This window comes from Lontra canadensis, unplaced genomic scaffold (genome assembly GCF_010015895.1).
Source record: "Lontra canadensis isolate GAN:19392208 unplaced genomic scaffold, GSC_riverotter_1.0 scaffold22, whole genome shotgun sequence".
NCBI lineage: Eukaryota > Metazoa > Chordata > Mammalia > Carnivora > Mustelidae > Lontra > Lontra canadensis.
Window position 1 is genome coordinate 816,327 of NW_022631016.1, and position 24,033 is coordinate 840,359.

General features: G+C 57.4%; 1 protein-coding gene across 1 annotated transcript in view; it reads right to left on the reverse strand.

Moving 5' to 3' along the window:
- Positions 1-10,073: 10,073 nt before the first annotated feature.
- The window catches only part of LPCAT1 (lysophosphatidylcholine acyltransferase 1), a 41,256-nt gene continuing 27,296 nt past the window's right edge, over positions 10,074-24,033 (reverse strand). The window contains exons 5-14 of the mRNA XM_032861841.1: positions 23,566-23,626; positions 23,256-23,314; positions 22,243-22,277; positions 20,792-20,846; positions 18,479-18,561; positions 15,355-15,480; positions 14,637-14,790; positions 13,519-13,617; positions 11,764-11,902; positions 10,074-10,318 (exon numbers count right to left, since the gene is read on the reverse strand). Of these exons, the coding sequence (XP_032717732.1) occupies positions 10,134-10,318; positions 11,764-11,902; positions 13,519-13,617; positions 14,637-14,790; positions 15,355-15,480; positions 18,479-18,561; positions 20,792-20,846; positions 22,243-22,277; positions 23,256-23,314; positions 23,566-23,626 (996 nt within the window). The 3' untranslated portion in view covers positions 10,074-10,133. The remainder of the gene's footprint in view (positions 10,319-11,763; positions 11,903-13,518; positions 13,618-14,636; positions 14,791-15,354; positions 15,481-18,478; positions 18,562-20,791; positions 20,847-22,242; positions 22,278-23,255; positions 23,315-23,565; positions 23,627-24,033) is intronic.

Genomic DNA, 24,033 nt, shown 5'->3' on the forward strand with positions numbered 1-24,033 from the left:
CCCCTGGCGATCCGTCTTTACCCCACCCCATCCCCAGGCAACCACCGATGTGTTAGCTGTAGGTGAGTTTATTTTTCTTAGAATCTTACACACATGGGACTACACAGTAGGTGCTGTTTCTTTGTATCTGTTCTCTTCCACTCAGCATCTTTGAGGTGACTCTGCATCATGGTGTGAATCAGGCATGAGCTCCTTCGATGGCTGAGTAGTATGCCGCCGTATGCTTAGAACGCCGTCCATCTGTCCTTCGCCTGTTGATGGGCACTTGGTTATTCCAAATGCAATTACTATGAACATTTGTGGATAACTCTTTGTATGGACACATACTTTCATTTCTCTCGGGTAAGTACTTAGTTGTGGAATGGCCGAGTCATCCGGTAGATGGTGCGTAACTGTTTTTAAAAGCTGCCAGGCTGTTCGGCAAAGTAGTTATATCATTTTACACTTCTGTGAACAGTGTATGGACGTTTCAGTTGCTCCACATCCTTGCGACACCTAGGATGGTCAGTGTTTTTGATTTTAGCCATTCTGATAGCTGCGCAATAGTGTCTCATGTCACTTCTCTAGTGAAGGTGGTGTTTTAGCAATCTTCCCGAGTGTGGCTGCCACCAAAATTCTTGTCCGTGTCTGTTCAGATATTTTGCACTTTGGATTGTTACGTTATTCTGGAGTTCTGAGAGTTCTGGGCGTGCTGTGAGTCCTTGTTCAGATGGTGCTTTGCACGTACTTTCCCCATCTTGGATTGTGTTTCCATTCTCTTCGTCGCCTTCCAAAGGAACCAGTCATTAGTTTCGATGAACCCTAAGTCACCATTTTCTTGTTTTCTTTTTGGATCTTGCTCTTTAGTGCCGTATTTGAGAAATCTTTACCTAACCCAAGATCACAACAATTTTTACCGAGTTTTCCTTTAAAATGTTTGAAATTTCAGGCTGTACATTTATGTACCTGACCCACTTTAATGTGGTCTGAGATATGGACCAAAGTTCATCGTTTTACAGGTGGCCGTCCAGCTGTGAGGCTTATTTTTTCCACGAATTTGCTTTTGCACCTTTGTTGAAAAATCAGTTGGCCTATATGTGTGGGTTTATTTCTGGGCTCTTTCCTTGATCTATTCCTCTGTTTTGATGTCAGTTCCACTTTTGTTATGGATGAATTGTATCCCCCCCCCAAAATGCCCTAACCCTGGGGTGACTTTGTTGGAGATGGGGTCTCTAGGAGGCAGAGCTAAATGAGCTCATCAGGGTGGGGCCCTAATCCAGCAGGACTGTGGCCTCACAGGAAGGGGATGATCCCTCTCCCTGCCTGCCGTGCAGCGACATGGCCAGACAGCTGTCCTCTGCAAACCAGGAAGAAAGCTCTCCCCGGGGGGATGAATTGCACAACACCTTGGCCTTGGGTGTTCCAGCCTCCAGAGCCGTGAGAAAATAAATTGCTTTGTTTTGACCCATGCAGTCTATGGTGTTTTTGTCATGGCAGCCGAGCTGACTGGTACACACTATCTTTGTCACTATGGTTTTGTAATGCGTTTTTAAGTCAGGTAATGCAAGTCACCTAACTGTTGTTTTTCAAAGTTGTTTTTGACTATTCTAGGTTTATCTGAATTTTAGAACCAACTTTCCAATTTCTATAAAAAGCCTGGTGGCGGGGCCCCTGGGTGGCTCAGTGGTTAAAGCCTCTGCCTTCGGCTCGGGTCATGATCTCAGGGTCCTGGGATCGAGTCCCGCATCAGGCTCTCTGCTCAGCAGAGAGCCTGCCTCCTCCTCCTCTCTCTGCCTACTTGTGATCTGTCTGTCAAATAAATTAAAAAAAAAAAAAAAAAGCCTGGTGGGACTGCTATGGGTGGAGGCTGTCATCGATTTGTGACCTTTATTCTTTTCAAATTTAGGCACTCAGTGCAATAAATTCCCTTCTAAGGTCTACATTAGTTCAATTTCCTAAGGTTTGGTATGTTTTTGTTTATATTCCATTCAAAATATTTCCTAATTTCCCTTTTGATTTCTTTTTTGAACTATTATGTATATATAATATCAATTAGTTTCCAGATATTTGAGGATTTTCTGTATATTTTACTCTTTTCTGAGTATATGTTTTGTATTGGTACCTAGCTGACTTGCTTTCTTCATTGGAGAACACACTCTCGGTGGCCCGTGGGACCTTGTACATTTATTGTGACTCCTTTTGTATCCCAGAATATGGTGGGTCTTGGTAGGTGTTTCACATGCATTTGAAAAGAATGGGCATTCTGCTGTCAGTGGGTGCTACATCAACATCAAACAGGTCAAGTTAGTTGTACTGTTTATAGGTCGTCTGTACCCTTACACACTTTGGTGTGTACCTTTGGTGTAACCGTGCACGGTCATGGTTGGGAGACAGGTGCTGAGCTCTCCAGGTGTGATTGTGTGGACTGGCCCACGTGTCCTGTGGCAGCGTGTGTCTCTGCCGCATTGCTTGTGAAGCTCTGTGTTAGGGGCGCTCACACATAGGGCCGTCCCATCTTCCTGGGGCGCTGACTCCTAATAACCTCTACTCTGAAAATGACGTTGCTGTTAGAACTGCCACTGCACTCCTCCTCCCTTCAAGTCCGGTTGGAATTCATCCTTTCCCTCGTGGCCCCTTAGTTCAAGCGTGTTTCTTATGGGCATTGTATTAGGTCTCGCTTTTATACCTGATCTGGTGGTTTTCTGCTGTTGCTGGGGTAGAGGAGGTGTTTAGATCATTTACATTTAATGTGAATGTTGCTATGGTTGGGTTTAAATCTACCATCTGCTATTTGTTTTCTGTCTTCCCAATGTGTTCTCTGTCCCCATTTCCTCTTTTCCTGCCACCGTTTGGATGGAGTCATGTTGTACAGTCCAGCTTCCCCTCTTCGGCTGGGTCATTCGCTGCATCTCTCTGTTGTGTTCTTGACGTGCTCGCTTCAGTGCTTGTGGCACGCGTCCTGCACTGACCCAGTCTGCTCTCAGGTGACTCGATGCCACCGGCCACATCCTGGAATGTCTTGTGTTTACCCCTCCTCCCGTTGCGATGTTATTGTCAACGTTTTGCTTCTGTGAGCCGTGAACCCTAGAATATGGAATCAAATTTGCTTTAGACCCTCAGTCATCTTTTTAAAAGAATTACATAACAGGAATATAAATGTAATTCCCATTTCTGGTCCTCATCCTCTGTGTAGGTCAGGTTTCAAGATGGTGCCATGTTCCTTCTGCTTTGAGTATTTATTTTAATAAGTTAGGGTCTGCCAGTCATGAATTCTTTCAGCGTTTGCAAATCTAAAGACATCTTTATTTCTGTTTCGAGGGACATTTTTGCTGAATAAAGAATTGCAGGCTGGCGGTCTTCTGCTTCTTTCCTACTTTAAGCGTGTCGCTCCACTGTCTTAACAAAGTGTGTTGTCTCTAACAGTATCTTCTCTTTTGCACGTCTTCACTCCTTTGTATGAAATGTGTCTCTTTCTCTTTGGGCTGTTGACTTTCTCTTTAGTGTTTGATTATGATGCGTCTGGTAGACTTGCCGTCATGGTGCCTGTGCTTGGAGCTCATTGAGCACATTGGATCCATGGGTTTATGGTTTGCATCAAATTTAGGAAGTTATTTCTTTGAATATTTTTTCTTTGCCCTTTTCCTTTGGGGACCCCATCAGGCAACTGAGGTCCCACTGCTCACTGATGCAAAGTTCAATCTTTTCCTTTTTTTCTATTTCATTTTGAAGAGTTGGCGTGGCTTTATCTTCAAGATCACTTGCCGTGTCTTCTGCCATGTCAAATCCACCCTTAAGCCCAACCTGTGCATTTGCAACTCTAAGACTGTAGTTTTCATCTCTAGAATTCAGACTCGTGTCTTTTAAAAGATATTTTCCACTTCTCTACTGAACACCTTGCACACTGGCCCCGCTGGCAGGTGATAGAGTTGAGTTGTGGACTACACTGTCCACGCCTGGCCTGCGGATGGCCTCACCCCGGTCCTGGCGGGGCTGGCTCAGCCGAGTAGACAGCTTTCTGCTTTCTTGCATCCTGGCGATTTCTGATCGGATGCCAGGCATTGTGCATTTTGCCTGTGGGGTGCTGGATAATGTGACATTCCTGAGAATATTCTGGAACTTTGTTTGGGGCTACAGGTAAGTAACTTGTAAACCATCTGGTCATTCTTCCAGGTCTTGCTTTTAAGCTTTGTTTGGTTGGATCGGAGCAGTGTTTTGGCCAGGGCGAGGATTTCTCATTGCTGAGGCAAATCCCATCGGAGTTTTCCACTTAATGGCCTGTTCCGGGAGGGAGGGTCAACCCCCGGTTTCTCCCACCTGACTAGAAGCAAAATTGTGGACTCATTAACTTCCATTAAGTTTGAAAGAATTAATCAGAACCTAACCAGCTCTGGCTGTGCTCCTGGGTGGACACCTGGTCCCTGGTGTGTTCCGCTGGGCCGTGGCGCTCAGCCCTGCTCCTGCAACGTGGGCAGAATTCACGTTGTGCGGCTCCATTTTGATGAGGACACACACTCCGTATGATTTCAATGTTTTGAAGTTTACAGAGATGTACTGTCTAGCCGAGGGTGTAGTCTGTTTTGTCAACTGCTTTGTGTGCCCTTGAAAGAGCAATTAAGTCAATTTGGTAAATGGGGTTGTTCAAATTTTCTACATAATTATGTTTCTCCCCCTGCTGCTTCTATCGATTACCGACAGAGCTGTGTTAGGATCCCCACTTGTATATGCCGATTTGTTTATCTCTCCTGTTAATTCTGTCCGCGCTGGCTAAATATATTTGAGTAGTGTCATTAGGTACACGTACGTGTACCTTTGGGACTGTGGTGTCTTCCGGCTGAACGGAGCCCTGGGTGGTCGTGCAGGGAAATCCCCTCGTCTCCATGTTCACTTGGTGGCTGGTGGACATCCGTCTCAGCCCGCTGACCTTACGGTCCTGTCGGCCTGGTCTGGATTGCTCCCATTTGAAACACTTTCAGTGTGCCTTTAAATCACATGGAGTTAGTTGTCTAAAGAGAATTGGACTGCCAGCTGATGGAGGGGTTTTTAGGCTCCATCTGATGTAATTACTAGTATGGTTGGACTGAAACTTACCATGTGCTGTTTGTTTTCTGTGTTGTCTGTCCTTTGTTCTTTTTTCTCAGTTTCCTGCCTAGTTAGGATAAATTATTATTTAAAAAATACCTTGTTTCCTTTCTCCCACTGGCTTCTTAGTTGTAGGTCTTTCTTTTCTTTGGGGGGCTTACAATATCCCTGTACCGTGGTCTGTCTTCACACCCTCACGACCCTCACGCGCAGCCCGTTCCCGCGTGCGCACCATTCTCATCTTTGCTCGGGGATAATCTTGCCTTTTCCTCTGGCTGCTTGTAAGACGGCTCTTTATAAGCAGCTCTCAGAGTCTGTGTTTTTAAAATAACGTGCCTTGGTGTCTTTTTCTTACTGTTATTTTGCTTGTGGCTTACTGAGTTTCTTGGATGTCTGAGTATAGATTTGGAAACATTCTGGCCATTATTTTGTCAAGTCAGTGTTTTTGCCTTGACTGGGTTTCTGGGACCCAGTTGCATGTGGGTGGACACTGAGGGTCTCTCTTGGTCGGCTCTCCTGCTGCTTCACCGGGAGCGCACACACCGCGGGGCACTGTCCCCAAGCGTCTGGTCTCTGGGACCCGGTCTGGGGCGTGACAAAGGGCTGGAGGGCAGCCGCCCGTTCTCCAAGCCAGCGCGGCGTGGGCTTAAAGACAGTGCCCAGAGCGGGGCTGGCAGGGGGCTGGGCTGTAGCACGGGTCAACGACCCAGGAACTTGGAGGCCTAAGGTAGTCGCACCGGCTTCCCCCTTGACAGAGGCAGGTTCGGGATGTAGCCCCCCACGTGGTGCTGTCCCCGGGCGTGGGGACGCTGCTGCTGGAGCCTCCCCCACTGAAGGGGGATGTGTCCTCGTTTTAATACGCTTATTCCGGAGACGGATCTGCCTTCTCTGCCCTTGGCAGCTCTGCCAGCACCATCTGCGACTTAATGAGGGCCTTTCCTCCCGGCCGCCCATCGGGCGTGACACCGCCACGGGCTGCGCTTCGCTGGAGGACGCCGGCACGTGAACCCACTGCTCTGACCAAGCTCCCCGCCCGCCCCAAGCAGCTGGCCACGCCGCCGGAGGAAGGACCCAGGAGGCTGCCGCCCGGGACGGCGCCTGGAACGTGGGGCGTGTTCCTAGGCGGTGGTGCCCACGATAGGCAGGCTGTGCTCCAGGCTGTGGACCGACACGGGGGCTGTCCACAGCGCAGCCCACGCCTGTGACACGGGCAGGGACGCCCATCTGACAGCCAGTAGTTACTGGGGGCGGCGGGTGCTGCTTTGTCTTGAGGACTTGCCTTGGCTTCCTGGCAGCCCCTCCTCCGTGGGACTGAGCTCCGGCTGCCGTGTGGGTCTGGCCGGTGAGCCCGCAGCAGGGCCGAGGTGCTTCGTGTCCGGGGAGCTGCAGCCCTGCACACTGCCCCCTCCCTGTGCTGCCCGCCTGGCGGAGTCGCTGAGGGAGGCCCTGCTCTCAGGCCGGTGAGCGGCCCGCCCTCCGGGAGATGAGCAGCGCGTGTCCCTGCTGTCCCTGCATCTGGCAGCTCGCCGTCCTCACCAAGCGCCCTCTTGGCAACTTGGGGCTGTTTCGCTTTAAGATCGTGGTTCCCAGGGATGGACCCCCGGGCTCCAGCCCCTGCTCTGAAGCTCAGATGGTCATAGCTGTTGGGGCCGCCCCGGCTGCAGACCCTCTGGGACGCGGGGAGTTGACCGGAGCAGGACATGGTGCTCTTCTCTCTCTGGAGCCCTGAGGGTCCTCTGGGCACTTTCATCGCTAAGATCGTGGCTAATAAAGGCTCTGCATTCTCTGGAGGGAAAACCCTCCACCAGGTGGAGAACCTTCACTTTCCGAGGAACCGGCGGCCACTGAGGACGCGTGCCGTGGGGCTGGGGAGGGAGGTTGTAAGCAGTGGTCCCAACGCCGTACGCAGGTACAAGGCCAGGCTGGTGCCAACCATAGGGACGGCTTCACGGCCTGCTGTGTGTGTGCGTGTGTGCGCGCACGAGAGCGTGAAGACGGGTGGCCGACCGCTCACCCACCTTCCCCTGCCTCGGCCTCCACCGTATTTTGTGCAGGAATATTAGTAGTGTTGACTGGTAAACGTGTGACTCTGTCCATACCGGGAAGCATCGGAGGGCTACGTGACAGCAGCACGAGCGCTGCCCAAGGGCGGCCGTGAGGACTGTGAGATGGTACATTTTTGGGGAGAAGGTAAAAGCGTCTGCTTGTGCAGCAAGCGTCCCCTCGCTTAGGAGAGGCACCCGCTGGACATCAGTCACACGCCGTCGGAGGGCGGGAGCCCAGGGAGAGGACGGGCCGTGCCCACCCCCAAGTTCAAAGCCCTGCTCCGCGAGCCAAGGCCTGGGGTCAGACACGCTCCTACCGGTGGCCCCCAGGGCCCAGGCTGGACCAGCGTGGTCGGGCGGGCCCCCGGCTGGGGCCTGGCAGTGGGGAGGCAGCGGTGCCCCTTCTGCTTCCTGTTTCTGAAGGAATCCCCCGGAGCTCCCTCCTCCCGCGGCACACATCCCACTCAAGCCTGTTCCCATGGGGGTGCGGCGCGCCGAGCGTGTGCAGAAGTCGCTGGAGGCGTGCACGGGCCACGTCACCCGCGCTGCGCTGTGCCTGGAGCCCGCGGAGGCTGCTCCCGTCCCCGCTGGGGAGTGGGTCCAGCCCAGAACGTCCCTGCCATCGTGGGGGCGATGCCCCTTTATATTAAACAGGCAAATACGAGCACAGAGAAGTACAACCCCAGGAACGCGTGCCTGGGCGCCCTCCTCGGACTGCCCGGGGCAGAATGGTGCAGCCCCTGGTGCACGTGCTGCCGAGCGGGACCGGCTCATTGTAGTGGAGCCCAGCAGACAGCGACCCCTCAGCCCCTTTCCTTCGGTTTCGGAGGCCGTAATGCTTTGGCCGTATTTCCTCTAAGTCTAAGCCTTCGCTGCCCGGAGCAGAGAACTGAATGCGAGACCCCGTCTCGTTCGGGTTTCACGAAGTGTGTTTACGGCTCTCGCTAGAGGGATTCTGGGGACCAACCCAGCGCTGCGGCAAACAGCCACGCGCGTCGGTGCCTTCCAGGGCCGGCCACTGACCTGATGAGGCTGCACCGCTCCGGGCCTGCCTCTGGGATCAAGGAAGACTTTCCTACAGAATTTCAATTCTTGTGTTCTCCAAACACGCTGGGTGACTTGCCGAGAAACCCCACCTGACTGGCTTTCTGCCACGGCCCAAGACACGTCTGCTGCTGTCTTTCTTTCCTTTTTGATTTTCTAAGTAGGCGCCCACTCCGCAGGGAGCCCAGCGTGGGTTGAGCTCATGACCCTGCGATCGAGACTGGGGCTGAGGTCCAGTCATGGCGCTTCCTGGACTGAGCCACCCAGGCACCCCTGCTGTTGTCTCGCGGATAAAACGCCACGCGCATAACAAAGTATGTCGTCATGTGGGCGACACTACATTTTATTCATTCCACGGAGAACCCGAGGGACCCCAGTCCTCCTGGGGCCTCTTCCGCCCGCACCTCCCACCGAAGGGACGGACTCCCAGGCTACGCACACGCACGGTCTGGGACGCGGAGCGGCGGCGGGGCAGGGATCGGGAGGACAAGCGTCCGTTCCGGGTCTGCTCTCAGAGACTCTTCCTGAACGCTCGGTGGCGCCTCATTCAAAAAGCCCTTCATGCGCAGACCCGGGGTGCGGGGGCCACGTGGGGGTCCCCACCCGCAGAGTATCTTCGCTTGTTTGCCTCCTTCATGGGTCCCTTGGACACTCCTCTTGCAAGAATGAATTTCTGTGCCTCCTGCAGCGACAAGCTGGCGACCATGCGCCGGGGAGGCCGCGTGTGCGGGGTGGGAGTGCGCGCCCGTACGCACGGGGAGGCCCGCGAGCATTTTTCTGGTGGCCCTGGTGGTCACGTTCTACGGAGACACCCAAATACAAAATCCAATTTGTTTAGAAATTCTAAAGGACTTTTTCCCCAAGCAAACCTGGAGGCTTTGCTTCAGACCCAGCTAGAGGCTGTGGTCTCGTGTGCTTGAAGAGTGGGCGTCTGTGGCGGGAGCTGCGAGGCCGGGCTGGGCCGGGGTGGGGGAGGCCCCCAAGCCCCCGCGTGCGGAGACCCTGCTTCTCGCCCCGACTCAGGCGCAGGCCCCGGCGCCTTCCAGGACGCTGGGCAGGGGCCGTGGGGCGGGACGCGGCTGGGATGCACAAGGGGTGCGGGTTGGCGGCCGGGCAGGTGTCCACAGGGAGTGCCCTGCCAGGACCCGCCTTCCACTAGGACCTGCTAGTCGCCCCAGCCGGGCCGGGGGCCGCGACCTGCGACGCCCCCACCTCACCGACCCTCCGTGCTTTGGCCGGAGCCGGGCCGCAGGGACGTGGACGACCTGACGTTAAACAGACACCAAGCTGGTGACGTCTATAAAAAAGAGGGGGTTTGAAAGGGATTAAAGAAGCAGAAAAGGCGTCCGGGCCGGGGGTGTGCGGCGGAGCCAGACGCTGGAATGTACCTGGTCGAGAGAGGTCACAGAGAGGTTTAAGTCAAAGCCCCAGACAGCCTCGGGTTCTATCAAAAAAGGACCCATAAATAAATATCCTCTGGCCCTCAAAGGAAAAAATGAAGTAGAAAACAATTTTTTCTTCTTTTTTTAAAAATGCTGAATGCTTCCTGAAGTATCTAAATGAAGTTTAGAAAATACTCATGAGTTCTCACAAATATAGAAATGTTTAAAAATCAGACAGGGCCCTGCCTCGCTGTGACCCCACGGAGGCTGGCAGAGGATTTGTGCTGGAATCAAAATGCACGTGACACGTCTTGGTCTCACGCGTGTCGCGTGTGCGTGTGGAGGCCCGTCCACTTGTGCGAGCCGCCGAATGCAGACTCTGACAGGGATGTGAGGAAAGACCACGGTGGCAAGTGACCCGGAACAGTGCAGGGGACTCGGCTGCAGCCGGCGTCGGTGGGAGGGACAGCGCCCCGGGGCTCACACAGCCCCGTCCCTATGCGGTTCTCCGCGGAGGACCAGGGTTAGAACAACCCCAGGTGTCGTGGAACTCGGGCCGAGGCCGGCACACGCACAGAGCCACATCTCTCCAGAGCCTTCTGTCCTAGTCCAGTTTCTCACGGGAAGGTTTCCTTCCAAAGTCCGAGTTTTCGGGGCTGAAGTCCGCGCAGAAGCCATTGGGGGTTGGAGCTAGTGGCGTCTGTGCGCTGCCGTCCGAGTGTGTCTGCTTGGGGTATAGGTACTCCTCTGCGAAGTTGGGGAACGTTTCTGCAAAACTGCAGAAATCCGCTGGAAAAAGAGATACTGGGTGAGCTGGGGGCAGACACCTGGACTCGGGGGCTCCCGTCCCTGGGCCTGCAGGCGCCCCCACCTCACACCCTCCCGTCGGGGCTGGAACCCATGCCCTCAGAGGGGAGGGGGAGGTTGGAGGGGAGAGGAGAGGAGAGGAAGTGGGGGAGAGGGGACGGGGCGGGGGACAGGAGGGTCCTCCCGTTTTCTCGGCTGCTCATCACAGAGTGGCCAGCTCAGGGCTCTCGGCTATGCCCGTTCGGGGGAAAATCTAGAGAGAGCAGGATTTGGAACCCCGCGGTGTGCTCTGGGTTCGTGTGCAAGGAAGGCGCTGCTCGTCAGAGGATCTGGTTTAGGGACAGGACAAAGCGTCCACGTGAGGACCTGATCTCGGCATGGCAAGAGCTATCAAGGGACACGGCCGTGCTCCGGAGAGACCAGACGTGCGCCCGGGGAGACAGGGCCCCTGTCCGTGCCGGTCACAGGGCTGAGCAGGTCTGAGGCCGTGCCTCTCCCAACAGCCCTGGGACCCAGTCCTGGGGTGGACGGTGCCCTCCAAGAGCACGGGGACACTCACAGGCCTGGGTGTGGGAGACTATGGACCCCAGGGAAAACCACCTGCGCTCCTCTGGGGGCACTGAAGGACTTACTGGGAAACGTCTGCAGCTGGTCAGCGCTCACTGTGAACAGCCCCTCCCCAGCCCACCACCGGAGTGCACCGGGACTCACGGTCTACTCCTTGAGCAGGTGGACACACACACGCTCTAAATCAACACACACACCCGTGTCTGACATTTGGTTGCAATTTTAAAAACATGTCCAAACAAGACATGAACCGCGACCTTTCCTGAGCAAATGTCTCCTCTTTTTTAGCGAGAATACATTCATTTCCAAACATGCGCACTGGCGGGCCCGCTGAGCGGGGCAGCCTTCCGGGGACCCAACCACCCCAGGTCCCTTTCCCTCAGCCTACAAGTGGGTTTCAGGTCTGAGTCCCTGAGGACCTTAGCTGTCCCAATTTGCGTGGCTAAAAGTGATGAGCCCCCCTGGCCCCCAGCCCACGAGGACATGCCAGCAGTGGTCGGCCTTGAGGGGCAGGCTCTTGCTTCCATGGGGGACTGAGACCAGGGACCCCTGTGGGCTGTCACGGACCCGCCTCAGCCCACACCGCCTGCAGCCCCCGGGGATGGCATGGATCTGGGGCTCCCAGCGTGGGCTTTGGCTCTGGCTCTATCCATCCCCCGTACAACTCAGACTCCAGACCCCCTAAACTGCCCCTGCCAGGCCTGGGGACGACCCCTCCTTCTGGGAATTCCACGTTGCACAGGACAGGATGGCCCTGGTGAGCACGCATGGTCGTCGCTCCCACTGTGTCCCCGTGCCCCACCTCCAGGCACACCCCTGCACAATGGGCCCCTCCTCCCCCTGCCCCCGGGGCCACTCACCAAATGTGATCCGCCCCGTCCCCTCCTGGTCAATGGCCTGGAAGAGGTTGGTCACGCTGAGCTCTGCCACCCCTAGGGCAGTCTTGAGGATGCTGGACAGGGCGTCCTCATCGATGTCACCGTCCTGTGACCCGTACATCTGCCGGCAGAGGCTGGCGTCACCCCATAACCCCCCAACCAAGCAGGCATCCCGCTTCTTCTGCTCACGGGGTTCCCAGCACTCGTGTAGGCCTGACCCCACCGGCTAGGAAGAGCCAGGACTCCGCGGACACGGATCCCCACGGGGCAGGGAGCTCTGAGCACACGCCCCGCGCTCCCACTAGAGGGCGCCCCAGGCAGCGGCGTGTGTTTCCCGGGGTGAGGGACGGAGCCCGCACCCTGGGCTCGCTGGCACATGTGGGCACTCGTGGGCTTTTGCTCAATGACACGAACGAGCCACCACCTTCCTTGGCTGGCCAAGGGGGTGGCTGCCCATGGGCCCAGCGAAGAGTGACCAAGAGCAAGGCCCTGAAGGGTTGGTGTGTGCTGTGAGCCTCAGTGTGGGTCCTGCAGGGAGAGGCTGTCTGCCCCGTCAGGCAGGCCCAGCAACGCGGGCTTGGGAGGGGGGTCACCCTCTCCCCGGCCCGTCCTCCTTCTGCAGCCGGGTCAGCCTGCTCCTGCAGCCGGGGCTTTGGCAGACACGGCCCGGAAAATGGTCTGCTCCGAGCTGGGAGAGACGAGTGGAGCATGGCCACTGTTCCCAGACCAGACTCTACAAGCCCGCAGCAGAGAAGCTGCCGGGTGGGGTCCGTCAGAACGGCCTGTGCTGAAGGCAGGAGCCACAGAGCGGCCATAAGCCAGGCGCAGGCCCAGGGCCCTCAGAGCCACCTGCTCGGGCTGGAGGAGGCCGGTCACGTCTTTCTAGACAGGAGCCACCAGATATCAGTGTCACCCAGTTAATTCTCACAGCGCGACCCACAGAGGCACCGTGCACCAAGGGGTTTCCCGGTGTGACCCACAGAGGCACCGTGCACCAAGGGGTTTCCCGGTGTGACCCACGGAGGCACCGTGCACCAAGGGATTTCCCAGTGATGCTCTGCAGAGGGTCTGCTAGGGTCTTGGATTCTCCAAACAGTGAGATAAGCAGCTGCCTGGCTTATACATCAGGCTCTCATGAATCTGGCTACTGGGAGTTGCACCTGTAAGAGCTACCTATTCTGAGACCCTGACAGAACTGTGTTTCTGGGTGAGTAAAGCCAGCCCGCACCTATCCTAGCTGACATTGTCCTGGTGAACCAGGAGAATCTGCAGGTGAGCAGGGACCCCCATATGAGTGTCTCCGAGACTCCCACACCCCCTGCAGCAGGGCTGAATGGCTGGGCTCTGGACAGGCAGCTCCTCTGCACCCTAAGTCAGTGGGCTGATGAAGAGGTCGTGCTGGGGGACCCGAGAGATGGGGGCCTGTCCAGGATGGCTGCGTTAGGCACTGGGTGTGGGGCACCCGCCAGCCCTGTCCAGGCCTGCTGGAACTCACGAAGACCAGACCCCGTGCCCTTCTTGAGAGTGTGGGGTACAGGCCACAGGCAGAAAGGTTTTTGTGGAGATCTGGGGGGCATTTGTACAAACGACGGCAGATACGAGCTTCCGTGAAAACGGCGGTCAGGCACAGGGCAAGTCCGCCCACGTAGGACGGGGCTGTAAGAATGTAGCACAGGCCTGACGTGACCTGCGTCTCACTGTCCCTACAAGCTAAACTCCCGTAAACGCCACACTTGCCTTGAATGCCAGCTGGATGGTGTCCAGAGTCCGGGCAGGACGGCAGACAACAGACAGGGCGACCACGTACTCCCGAGGGTCCATCCTGCCTTCTCCGCTCTGGGGACGAGACGTACCCTCAGGGGAGAGCCAGGCCCCTCCCGCGGGTCGGGGAGCCGGGCTTGAACACTGACGTCGGATCTTATCTGCCTCCACCGAACGAGTATTTTTGGAAGAACATTCATAACCCACTGGCTTTCGCGAGGGGCCACACCATACACCCTCTTTAGGCCACTGTGATCAAGTTCCAGGGCCTGCGAGTCTGGCATATGAAGCCCACGAAAGCTCAGGCCACACGATGGCCGTCACGTGCTGAGGTTTTCCTTCGAGGAAAACACCCGCACACAGCAAGCGCACACTCGTGTTCTGAGGACCTAGCGGCCCGTGGCAGAGCGGCGAGCCTGCAGGACAGCGAGCCCCCGGCCGCGATGTGAGGAACACCCGGCGCCTGGCCCACTGGACACTCGCTGAGTGCCACGCAGCAGGTCCTCAGCGACCCTGGGGTCACCATGGGACAGGCTGCTGCTTCGAACAGGCGGGGCGCTGCAGGGAGCGGGACAAGCCAGGGGCCGGCGCGGGGCGGAGGGAGGCTCCCGCGCAGTCTCCCACACCCAGGCCCTGAAAGGCCACCCACGTCCAGGGCTGTACTGGCAAACACGGACCCCTGGTCCAGACACGACGGGAGACTGGGTGGAGCGCTGCGTGGGGACAGTCCTCACGCGCCGCGGGGAAGGCCGAGGGTCACCCTGTGTGCCGATTGTCGGGAGAGAGGCCCCCCATCCAGAAATCCTGGATTTCTGGAGGAGGGCACATGGTTTGATATTTTTGGGCTTTTTAGAGATCCCATTTAAAACCCCAAACTACAGGTTTATCAGCAAATGTTAACTTAAGTGACAAACTTCTACGTGCATTTCAAACCATGGGAGAAAACATCCAAGCGACAGGGTGGGCTGGTCAGGGCAAGGAGGGGCCGTTCCCCCTCTCCTTCCAAATCCCCAGGCAACGCCTCTAACTAAAACAATACATGTTGGAAAGCTGGAGGTTTTGCCAGGAGACCCCTCCCAGGGCCACGGCCCCACCTCATCAAACAGGGAGAACATGTCTTCCAGCGTGTCTGAGACCGGGACGCCCAGGTACTCCGCGAACTCAGGGAGGCCCAACCGTCCTCCCCTCTGTGTCCTGGCGCTTTCAGAATATCTAGCCAGATCTTTCTCAAGCGTTTCTGGCTTTAACCTACACACAGAAAAAGGAAAAGATTTTTTTCATTAAAATTACAGAATGCTGCAAAACAGGACGTTTACTGTAACAAGACTCAACAAAACATTAAAATTACTTCTACAACGGGCAGCGGGGTCATTTTCAGCAGGTGTTCTAATAGTTTGAAGGCACAGCACGGATCCCGCCTCAGCGTCTCTGCGGGAGGGACGGACGCCTCTCGGGCAGGTGGGTGGGACCGTCCACGGGGAGCCCCGTGCTGAGCCCTGAGGGTTTCGAGACACCTCGAGGCAGACTGAAGCTGATACTGGGAAAGCGCCCACAAACCCTGAGCACGAGCACTTCTATCTGCTTGAAGGCCCAGCTGGCCCTCAGCACCCACGGCGACCTCCAGCTTGGTCACCGACAACGGCAGGGGAGGGAGGGCCTGCTAGAAGTTTCCGGAAGCCTCCTGTCTTAGAAAAAGCATCTCAGCAGCGCTCCTCAGAACTCTCCCCGTTCCTGAGCGAGCCCCACTAGTGCTGCCAGAGAAGCCACCGCGAACGAGGGAGGGGCTCGAGGAAGAAAAGGCGCCGCACTCACCCCAGGCGCCTCACCAGCCTGGCGAATTCGAGAAGGCAGGTGTCCGCGGGAAGCCGGAGCTGTCCTTCCGCCAGGGCCAGCTGGCAGTCCTCAAATGTGTAGTCGGTTACGGAGATGCCCAGAGCCCTGCGAAGAGGGGAGGGCACCACGGTCAAGCAGCCCCAGGGCAGCAGAGCAAGGAGGGCGGCCCAGGGCGACCACAGGACAGCGAGCGCATCGAAGGACTAGGGGCCCCCCTTCCCCGGCCCCGCCCCTCGGGGCTCCCAACCAGGTCCGTGCAGCAGTGGCGCCCGCCGCACGTCCCACCGAGACCCCTGCGCCCGAGGCACACTGTGGCTGGTGTGTGAGGACGTGCAGCTGGGGTCCGCCACCCCTCCCTCTGGGGCCCGCGAGGCTTGTCTGCAAGTCATGCTTTTGCTGGGGTGTCTGTGCACTAATTTGGTGTCTCTGCAAAACCTGTTTTAGTTAAACAAGAAAAAATTGCTAGGAACACAGGTGGTGTCCAGGGCGGACGTGCAGACCATGGGAAGAGCAGGCTTCCCGAGAGCGCGCGAGGCCCGCGTGGGGCCACAGCCGGAGCGCGGCAGCTGTGCTCCGGAAAGCCCCGGTGAGTCTGCGGCGCTCGCTCGGGGCGCGGAAGGCTCCGGGGAACGGGTGGAGCCATTCAGCATCAGAACGAAGCTGACATTTGCAACTTTGAAAAACCAGACTAAAGCACACGAGTGCGAGGATGTCTGCTGAGCCGGTGAACCATTCTCGAGCCTGGGCTGGGGGCTTGCCATGCAGCCGCGAGGAGCCCTCTGTCCCTTCGGATCCTGCGGACACAGCAAGGCCGTCTCCAGCCACTCCGGCAGAGCAAGCCCCAGGAGACGGCAGACGCCCTCGCCACAGCCTGTGTCCCGCAAGATAAAGCTGGGAAGGCCTTGTGGGAGGGACACCCTGAAAACTTGCTTGGGTCTGGACATGTAGAAGACAGACTTCATCTCCCCAAGCTGTCCACAGACAGGAAAAGCCATCTCCCCTGTCCACTCCCACGTGTCCCTCCCCAAGAGGGCACATCTGGGCGGGGCCTGTGCAGGACAGAAGGACGGCAAGGAACCTGGGGCCGGTGGTGGGGGGGGAGGTGACAGGGGCCCAAGCACGGGCTCCAGCCCAGGCACTTGCCCCAGAGCCCTGTGGGACCAGAGTTCTCACGCACGCCCACAAAAGCACCCCGCCCCCCAGATGCCTGTGACGGGAGCACTGGGCAGTGAGCACTCTGAATGCTGACACACACGGAAAGACAGCGTTTCAAGTTCACATCTGGCACTAAACATGAGCGCTCACTAGTGGACCCCAAAGTCCACTTATGTAGAGCCTGGGGCGCCCCAAGAGGTTAGCCATCACTGCGGTTTCCACCCTGCTAGGAAGCAAGTGTGCAGCAGGTGCCTTTGAGGCCACCACGCCACCAGCTGTCTCATTAGAAAGCACAACTCGTCTTACAGGTGGCAGGGGTCACCTTCATAAGGGCTGGCTGTGTCCCCAAGTCAGAACTCAGCCCTTCTAAAGAACGGCATCATATTTCAGGAAAAATGACCTTCTTCTATTACAGGAAACACAATGGTAGAACATTTACCAAGTATTTAAAACTAAGCGCTGTCCCCCATAACTGAATGGGCTTTTAATCATCACCATGCTACAATGACACTGTGCCATTGTGGCTGGCAGATGGGCTTTGAAGACCTTCCACGGCTAGTCCAGTCCCACTCGGCAAACTGAGGTATCATCGTGTGGGGACAGAAGCCAGGATGACCAGGAGCGCCTCGGGTCATCCCGTGAGGAGGTGGGGGGAGGTGCGCTTGGGGGCTGCCGGCGACACTCAGCGGGTCCCAGGCTGTTCTCGGTGGGTCTAAGGGCCAGGAAGGCGACAACCCACTTCCATGTTTCTGGGTTCTCCCATGACTGTGGGGGCAGGGGGCTGCCCTGTGGCCAATGTGCCCTTTTCCATTCGATGTGGGGTGCTTCCCCTCCACGAGCAAAGCATCTGTGACATAATTACTGTTAAACGTTATTAGCTAATTTATCTGAAGAACTAAAGCAGTTTACCCCCAACCTGTCAAGCCTCTGACTCTGTGGAGACGATATCCTTGTCGAGGGGTTGAACAACCTGGCTTCCCCCGAACGGAGAGTTGAGGGCATCCTGATGGCCGACCGCCCCCCACGCATCCCAGTGTGGGGTTCGGAGAGCGAGCGGGCGGTGAAGTCCAGCGAGTGGGCACCCGAGGAGGCTGGGGGTGTCCCGCGGGCCTGTGTCCCCAGCGCCGGCCTTCCTGAGGGGCGTGTGGACCGCGTGTGCCTACCCCGCGGAGCTTTAACTCCCGCATGCTGAGCCTGTGACTTGGCCTGGTACGGCCGCACAGAACACGGGAACGCGGGGCTCCTAATGCGCACACAGTGGGGCAGGGGCTACCTCCCGCCTCGGTCACAACTGCTCAGGCACGGCGCTGGGAAAACCCCTCCAGAGCCACTCGAGCCCGCCACGGGGGACGCCTGCAGAGCCACTGAGTCCCCTCCCAGCACCGCGGTGGCCCAACGCAGAGGCGGCCCCTGCTGCCTGGGAGCAGGAGAGAGAGAGGCTGGGACACGGCGGGCGAGGCTGCGCGGGCCTTAGGCTGACGTCCCCTCATCCAAGGCCGCCGGGGACGGTGCGGACTTGGGAAGCAAGAGACGTGTGGAGCGAGCGTGCCTCCCTTGGGAGATGCGGCATCTAGTTCCCATGCCGCACGCGGGAGCCGGACGGAGGCCCCGCAGAACACTGCCCGGGGGTCGCACACGCCCGGCGCCCTGGCGCTGGTCCCGACCCACGCAGGTGAAACTGAGCGAGTGTAGCCGCGAAGACGCAGACCCGGTGCGCGACGCAGCAGGGACTGGGGAGCCCGGCGGCTGACACAGCCTCCAGCCTGCGCGCAGTAGGCACTTACTCGCAGTAGGCACTTACTTCCGCCGCGACCCGCTCTCTAGGGCTACTGAGCGTCTGGGCTGGGCTAAGGAGGAACGGGCCGGTGAAGGGGTCCCTAACACTCCGAGGGCTCCCAGGGGATGCTGCGGACGCGGGCTCTGACCCCGCGGGAAGGGGCGCACTCACTCGGCCATGACGCGCCGCACGTTGCTGGCGTACAGCGCAGGGTCCTTCTTCTCCTCCTCCGACGGGCTGTACACAGGCAGGAACTGAGCACAGAGAAGGCTGCGTTACTGCAGTGCGCATCACACGCCCGCCCCGGCGCACTTACGGGTCGGACGCAAGGAAGGTCTGTCAAAACAGCTTCCGTAAGAACCACCGTCAAAGCGGTCGCGTGCACGGGCGCATGCACCCAGACGCCCGCGTCCACGTGTGCGAACGTGACCACGATGCCTCCGGGACAGAAGCTCGTGTGCGCACTCGGTTCTAACGTCACATGGAGGCTCCCTTCGGATGCTCAGGAACTACGTAAAAGTAGTTAGAACTTCTTCTCAAGTTCCAACTTTAGAGAGAACTACGTGTATGCTCCCCTTTCCAGAAGTCTCTGCCTGTGCTGGGGGATACCATAACACGCTGCGCTCACGTGGAAGAGAGACGAGGAGATCTGGTGTCCCCTGCCTTTTGAGAGGATCACACACTGCCCTGGGAACGTGCATCTTGCACGAGTGACACTTACTCTGCACCGTCAGTAAGTCCCCCGCTCCGTGCCGACTCTGCTGGGCAGAGAGGAGACATCCCCGGGCGCTTCCTCCTTCCTGCAGACACTCAGCCCCTCCCCCAGCACACGCTCTACAGACCTCTAACCCTGCGGGGGCGTCCGGAAGCCTCATCGGCTCTCGCCACACGGTTTCAGGCGTACACCCCATTCACCTGCTCACAGGCCCCTGTGAGCACACACGAGGGGAGACGCTCAGTGCAAGTTCAAAAATTCAGAGCTGCCTTTAAACTCTGAAAACTGTGGAGACGCCTGGGTGGCTCAGTCGTTAAGCGTCTGCCTTTGGCTCAGGTCATGGTCCCAGGATCCCGGGATCGAGCCCCGCATTGGGCTCCCTGCTCAGCAGACAGCCTGTTTCTCCCTCTGCTGCTCACCCCGCTTGTGCTCTCTCTCTCACAAATAAGTACATAAAATCTTTAGGAAAAATAAAGAGCTCTGAGAACTGGAAACGAGGCCTGAAATAGAGAAGCACGCACGGGAGGCCAGGAAGCAGCCACACGTAATGTCCTGGCGGATGGCCAGCCCCCCTTGGACTCGGGCCAGGGACCTTTCTGCTCAGTGTGTTGTAATTAAGTAGCTTCTGCTATACTGAAAAAACCTGGAAGCTGGCTGAAATCCAGGCTCACTTGTAAATTCAGGGCAATTCTGCAACTTTTATCAGAAGGGAGCAAATTGCCTCATTAAGCCCTTTCCGTTGCATTTGGACTCCCCTGTCGGGGGCAGGGTAGCCACTGAGTCCCCTTTTAAGAAAAGAAACTCTACTCCTCACCCACTTGGATAAAACGTACAGGCTTCACGAATGTGGCTACTGAACGGAGCTGAGAGAAGGGGTGTCGTGACCTCGGGACCTCCTGGGCCGAAAGCCGCAGGCAGGCTGTGGGATCTGACCACGGATCAAACAGGACGACAGGATGACAGATCTGTATGATCTCTGTGAGCCAGCAGTAAGAGTAGCAAGTAAAAATGCCACAAACATAACCCATTGCACGTGTGCCAATGTTAAACACCGTTAAGCTCCGTTAACCGTGATAAAAGAACGGTCTAACTTCCTTGTGGACATTTAAGAACCTATCTGATTCGTGCAAAATCCTGCAGGAGACACGATGCGACCGGTGAAAAGGCCCAGGGAAGTATGTCTGAGGAGCAAAGAGAAGTGGGAAGACCTCGGAGCAGGCCAGATGACGTACAATACAGACCTGTGCAGACAGCAACGTGACACTGCCAAAGTCGTGTCTGTGCGGACACCGACACCCTTATCTCTAGAGATGCCAACACAACACTGGATCTGCAGACGCTGGTCAAACCTCACATCCGCACAGGAAACAAAGGTCACGTTGTCTTCGTCCAACACAACACTGTATCCGTGGGGACAACGCAACTCTGTATCCACAGGGACAAGGCCATAGTATCCGAACTGAGGAAGGGCTGAGTAACACTGTATCTGTTCTGACCACATGCCGTGTTCCCTGCAGACACCAGCTAACCCTGGATCCGCCAGAGCCGACGGTGGAACAGTGTATCACCCGGCTCGGCCTCCGACCCGCTCTGCACAGACCACACCAGAGGCCGCCTCGCGCTGGCTGTGCACAGACTGTGACCTCACACGACGTGACACTCCAGCTACAGAGCCCCCGACGCAACACCGCATCGTGCCACATCTGGACGCTGATGCTGGACCTTCGCAAGCCCGAGCGTAAGGTTGTTGAACGTGCATCTGTACAAACCTCGATTTCCACACGATTGTGAAACTGACACAGTGTGAGCCACAGGGTCTCCAACCTTAAAAATGAACAAACAGATTTACAGCTTTGGTTAAAAGATTCTCAATGTCTTTTAATTAAATGACTTCAACTCTGGGGGCGTCTGGGTGGCTCAGTGGGTTAAAGCCTCTGCCTTCAGCTCAGGTCATGATCTCAGGGTCCTGGGATCAAGCCCTGCATCGGGATCCCTGCTCTGCAGGGAGCCTGCTTCCCCCCCCCCCCCCGCCCCCCCCTCTGCCTACTTGTGATCACAAACCAAAAAAAAAGACTTCAATTCTGGGGCGAACTCTGTCAACGCCTGGGCCCTGCAGGGCAGCTGCCTTGTTCAGGGCATGCCGCGTCCCCCTCAGGCCAAGGCCAAGCCTCATAACACTGTGTTGAGGACAGGGCTACCCTTCTCAAACGGGGTTCCTCACTGTCCCTGCCAGATGCACCCACTCCTGAGGCTGTCCTCTGCCCTGCAGGCGCCCATTCCCCACGTGTGTCCTCCGGCTCAGGAAACCTCATCTACGTGACACTGTCCCGGACCTGGCTGTCCCCAGGCCACGCAGACTCAACAGGTCCTAAGTCGTGCCATCGGCAAGGTCAGCCCCTGAGCTCCGGACCGCAGAACAAGCATCACCACCCTTCTCTCTGTAGAAGTTGGAAACGGGAGCCGTCTGGAGCCTCTCGTCCTTGGGCATGGCTCCTCTCCCCAGCAGGCAACTGTGCTCCAAACTCTCTATAGCCCCGATCTCCGACCATCATCAGCCTCAAGCCTGGCCATCAGGGCCCGAAGAAGCCCCTTCACACCTTTCTCCCAGATGCCCCCTTGCTTCTCACCATCCACCCCACACTCTGGCCTCAGCAATGCTAACGCTATGGGCCACAAATGCGGCCTCTCGGGGCACCCCCCGCCCCCACCCCAGCATCCGTTCCAGACGCCTCGCCGGGGGGCCTTGGGAGGGCTCTGCCTGGCCCCACCACTCACCCTTCTGCTGTGCCAGGTCAAACACTGGTACCACGGAGGCCTGCTGTCCTAGAACCCTATGCCTCCCCTGTGCAGCCGTTCAAAAGAAGGGCCGTCCCTGCAGCTCCCCTTTTGTTTTTTCTAGGAGCTGCAGCGCGCAGGTGGGATGGTGGCCACTGAGCCAACAGGCACACGTGGGAAGGAAAGAACGCTTACAGTCACCTTCCCCTGGAGTGGGAGACCATTAACTTAGGTCCTGGAATCCAGGAGTGTGTGAACGGGCCAGGTCTGCACACTTAGTTTCGCAGCAGCTGACTCTAACTGCTACCATCGAGCACCAGCGGGTCCCATGTTCAGAGCTTCTGCATTTGCAAAAGGAACCAGAACGCAGGGCAGCGACTTGCGTGGCCCCTGTGCTTTCCCGCAGGACAGGACACACAATGTGATGGCACAGGGTCTGACTTACGCGCTGGGTCCTTGCCACGTCCACGTGATGGTGTCCTGGGGGCAAGAAAGGAGCAAAACACATCACAGCTGGCGACGGGTTCTGACTGACACTGACTGACCGACCGCTCTCCCCTTGGAGAACCTCTTTTGTGCTGTCAGCACCTGGAGGCATAGGGTCTGGTGTGCAAATCTGGGACCCTCCGGGTCTGGGCCAGAAGCAGGGGGCCAGCCCCTCACGTCCACAGGTGTCACATGCAAGCATGCTGCCGTCTAGACAAGCAACTCCAGGCCCCACGGTGCTGGGGCTGCTGAGTTTCCTTTTTGTCGTCATAAAGACACGCTGTGACAGGGAGAAAGCTCGGTGCATTGAGCAAACCCACCTTGGTGTCCTCCGTCAATAGTCCAGGGCAGCCCAGGGACACGAGCCTTGGCTGGGAGAACCCAATGCCCGTGTGGGTGCAAGACACACACCTGGAGGGGCCACGGCTGAGCGAGACACACTGGGCACCGAGCATCACCCACAGGGGCTCGGGGCCTGCACCGGGAGTGCAGCCCACTGAGCTGGACTCGTGTGGCAGGGCCACAGGGCCCCCAGGGGAGGGGACAGCTGCGGCTGCTTTGACAGATGTGGAAACGGATGCCACAGCGAGCCTCTGGCCACAACCTGTGGAGGCTTCATCTGGCCTTCCTGCCTCCCCTGAGCCGGGGCCCCGTCGAGATCACCACGTGCTCTGGGGCCCCGACGCCCCCTCCTGCGCTTTGCTCACCTTCCCCACAGACTCAGACACACCAGCAGAGGCTCATTTGGTACAGACTCACTTACTTCCCTTCCCTCCCGCCGTCTCCAGCCTTTCAGGGTGTAGACTCTCTTAATGTCACAGTTTCCCAGGTGACCGGGGAGCAAAGGCTACAGAGGACGTGGGGGGACGTCTCACGTCAACGTAGCAGGACCCATCGGCAGGGAGGACGGGCCACCGCTTCGTGACCCGTGACAATAGGCAACTCACCATGGTCCCAGGAAAACACACTCACCAGTTCGTTTGGGTACCGCAGAACCACGGGCTGCACGGGGACCCCCGGGATGAAGGCGCCTGCAGCGAAAAGGGGCGTCGTCTTACTTCGACGGCTGGGATCCTTTCCCTGCACGTTTCATGCCGGGCCCGGAGAAATGAGCTTTTCTGCCACCCCTTCTTGGTGGATGGTCATCGAGTGCCCGGAAGGTTTCCTTGACGGGGGTGTGGGCTGAGTCACGTCAGGGAAAACCACAGGCTCGCAGGGACCCAGGAGTGTCTCCCCGACTCACTCAAGGAGGAAAAACAGAGAATTTAAGAAAATTACATACCGGGCTTGAAGGTAATGAGGCAGGTCCTGTTGGTACACGTTCCTTCTGGAAAAATCATTATCTTGGAATGAGAAGAGAAAAGGTCAGCTTTAAAGGAACGTAATCCAGAAATAGTCTGCTTTCTGCACTCCACACATGTTGAGATATTTTCGTCATTCTCAGCGTGGTTTAGGCACACCATGGAAGCACGCCTGGCTGTGCTCCCCGGGCAGGAGTTCTCTACAATGAACCTGGGGGCCGGCGCCAGCCTCCCAAGCGCGTGCTCGGGACTGATCGCAGCTGCTGTGGGGCCTGGCTGCCACGGCCTGGATGCACCACCAGTGCACAGTGGGGTCCCCCCAGGGGCAAAGCTGGACAAAGACACACAGAAGGGGAGCTCAGCGGACGGCCCTGGGCTGAAGGCATCGGGACCAGGGCCAGAGCCGAGGCACAGCTGGGCCAGCAACCAGAAACGCCGCACAGAACCAG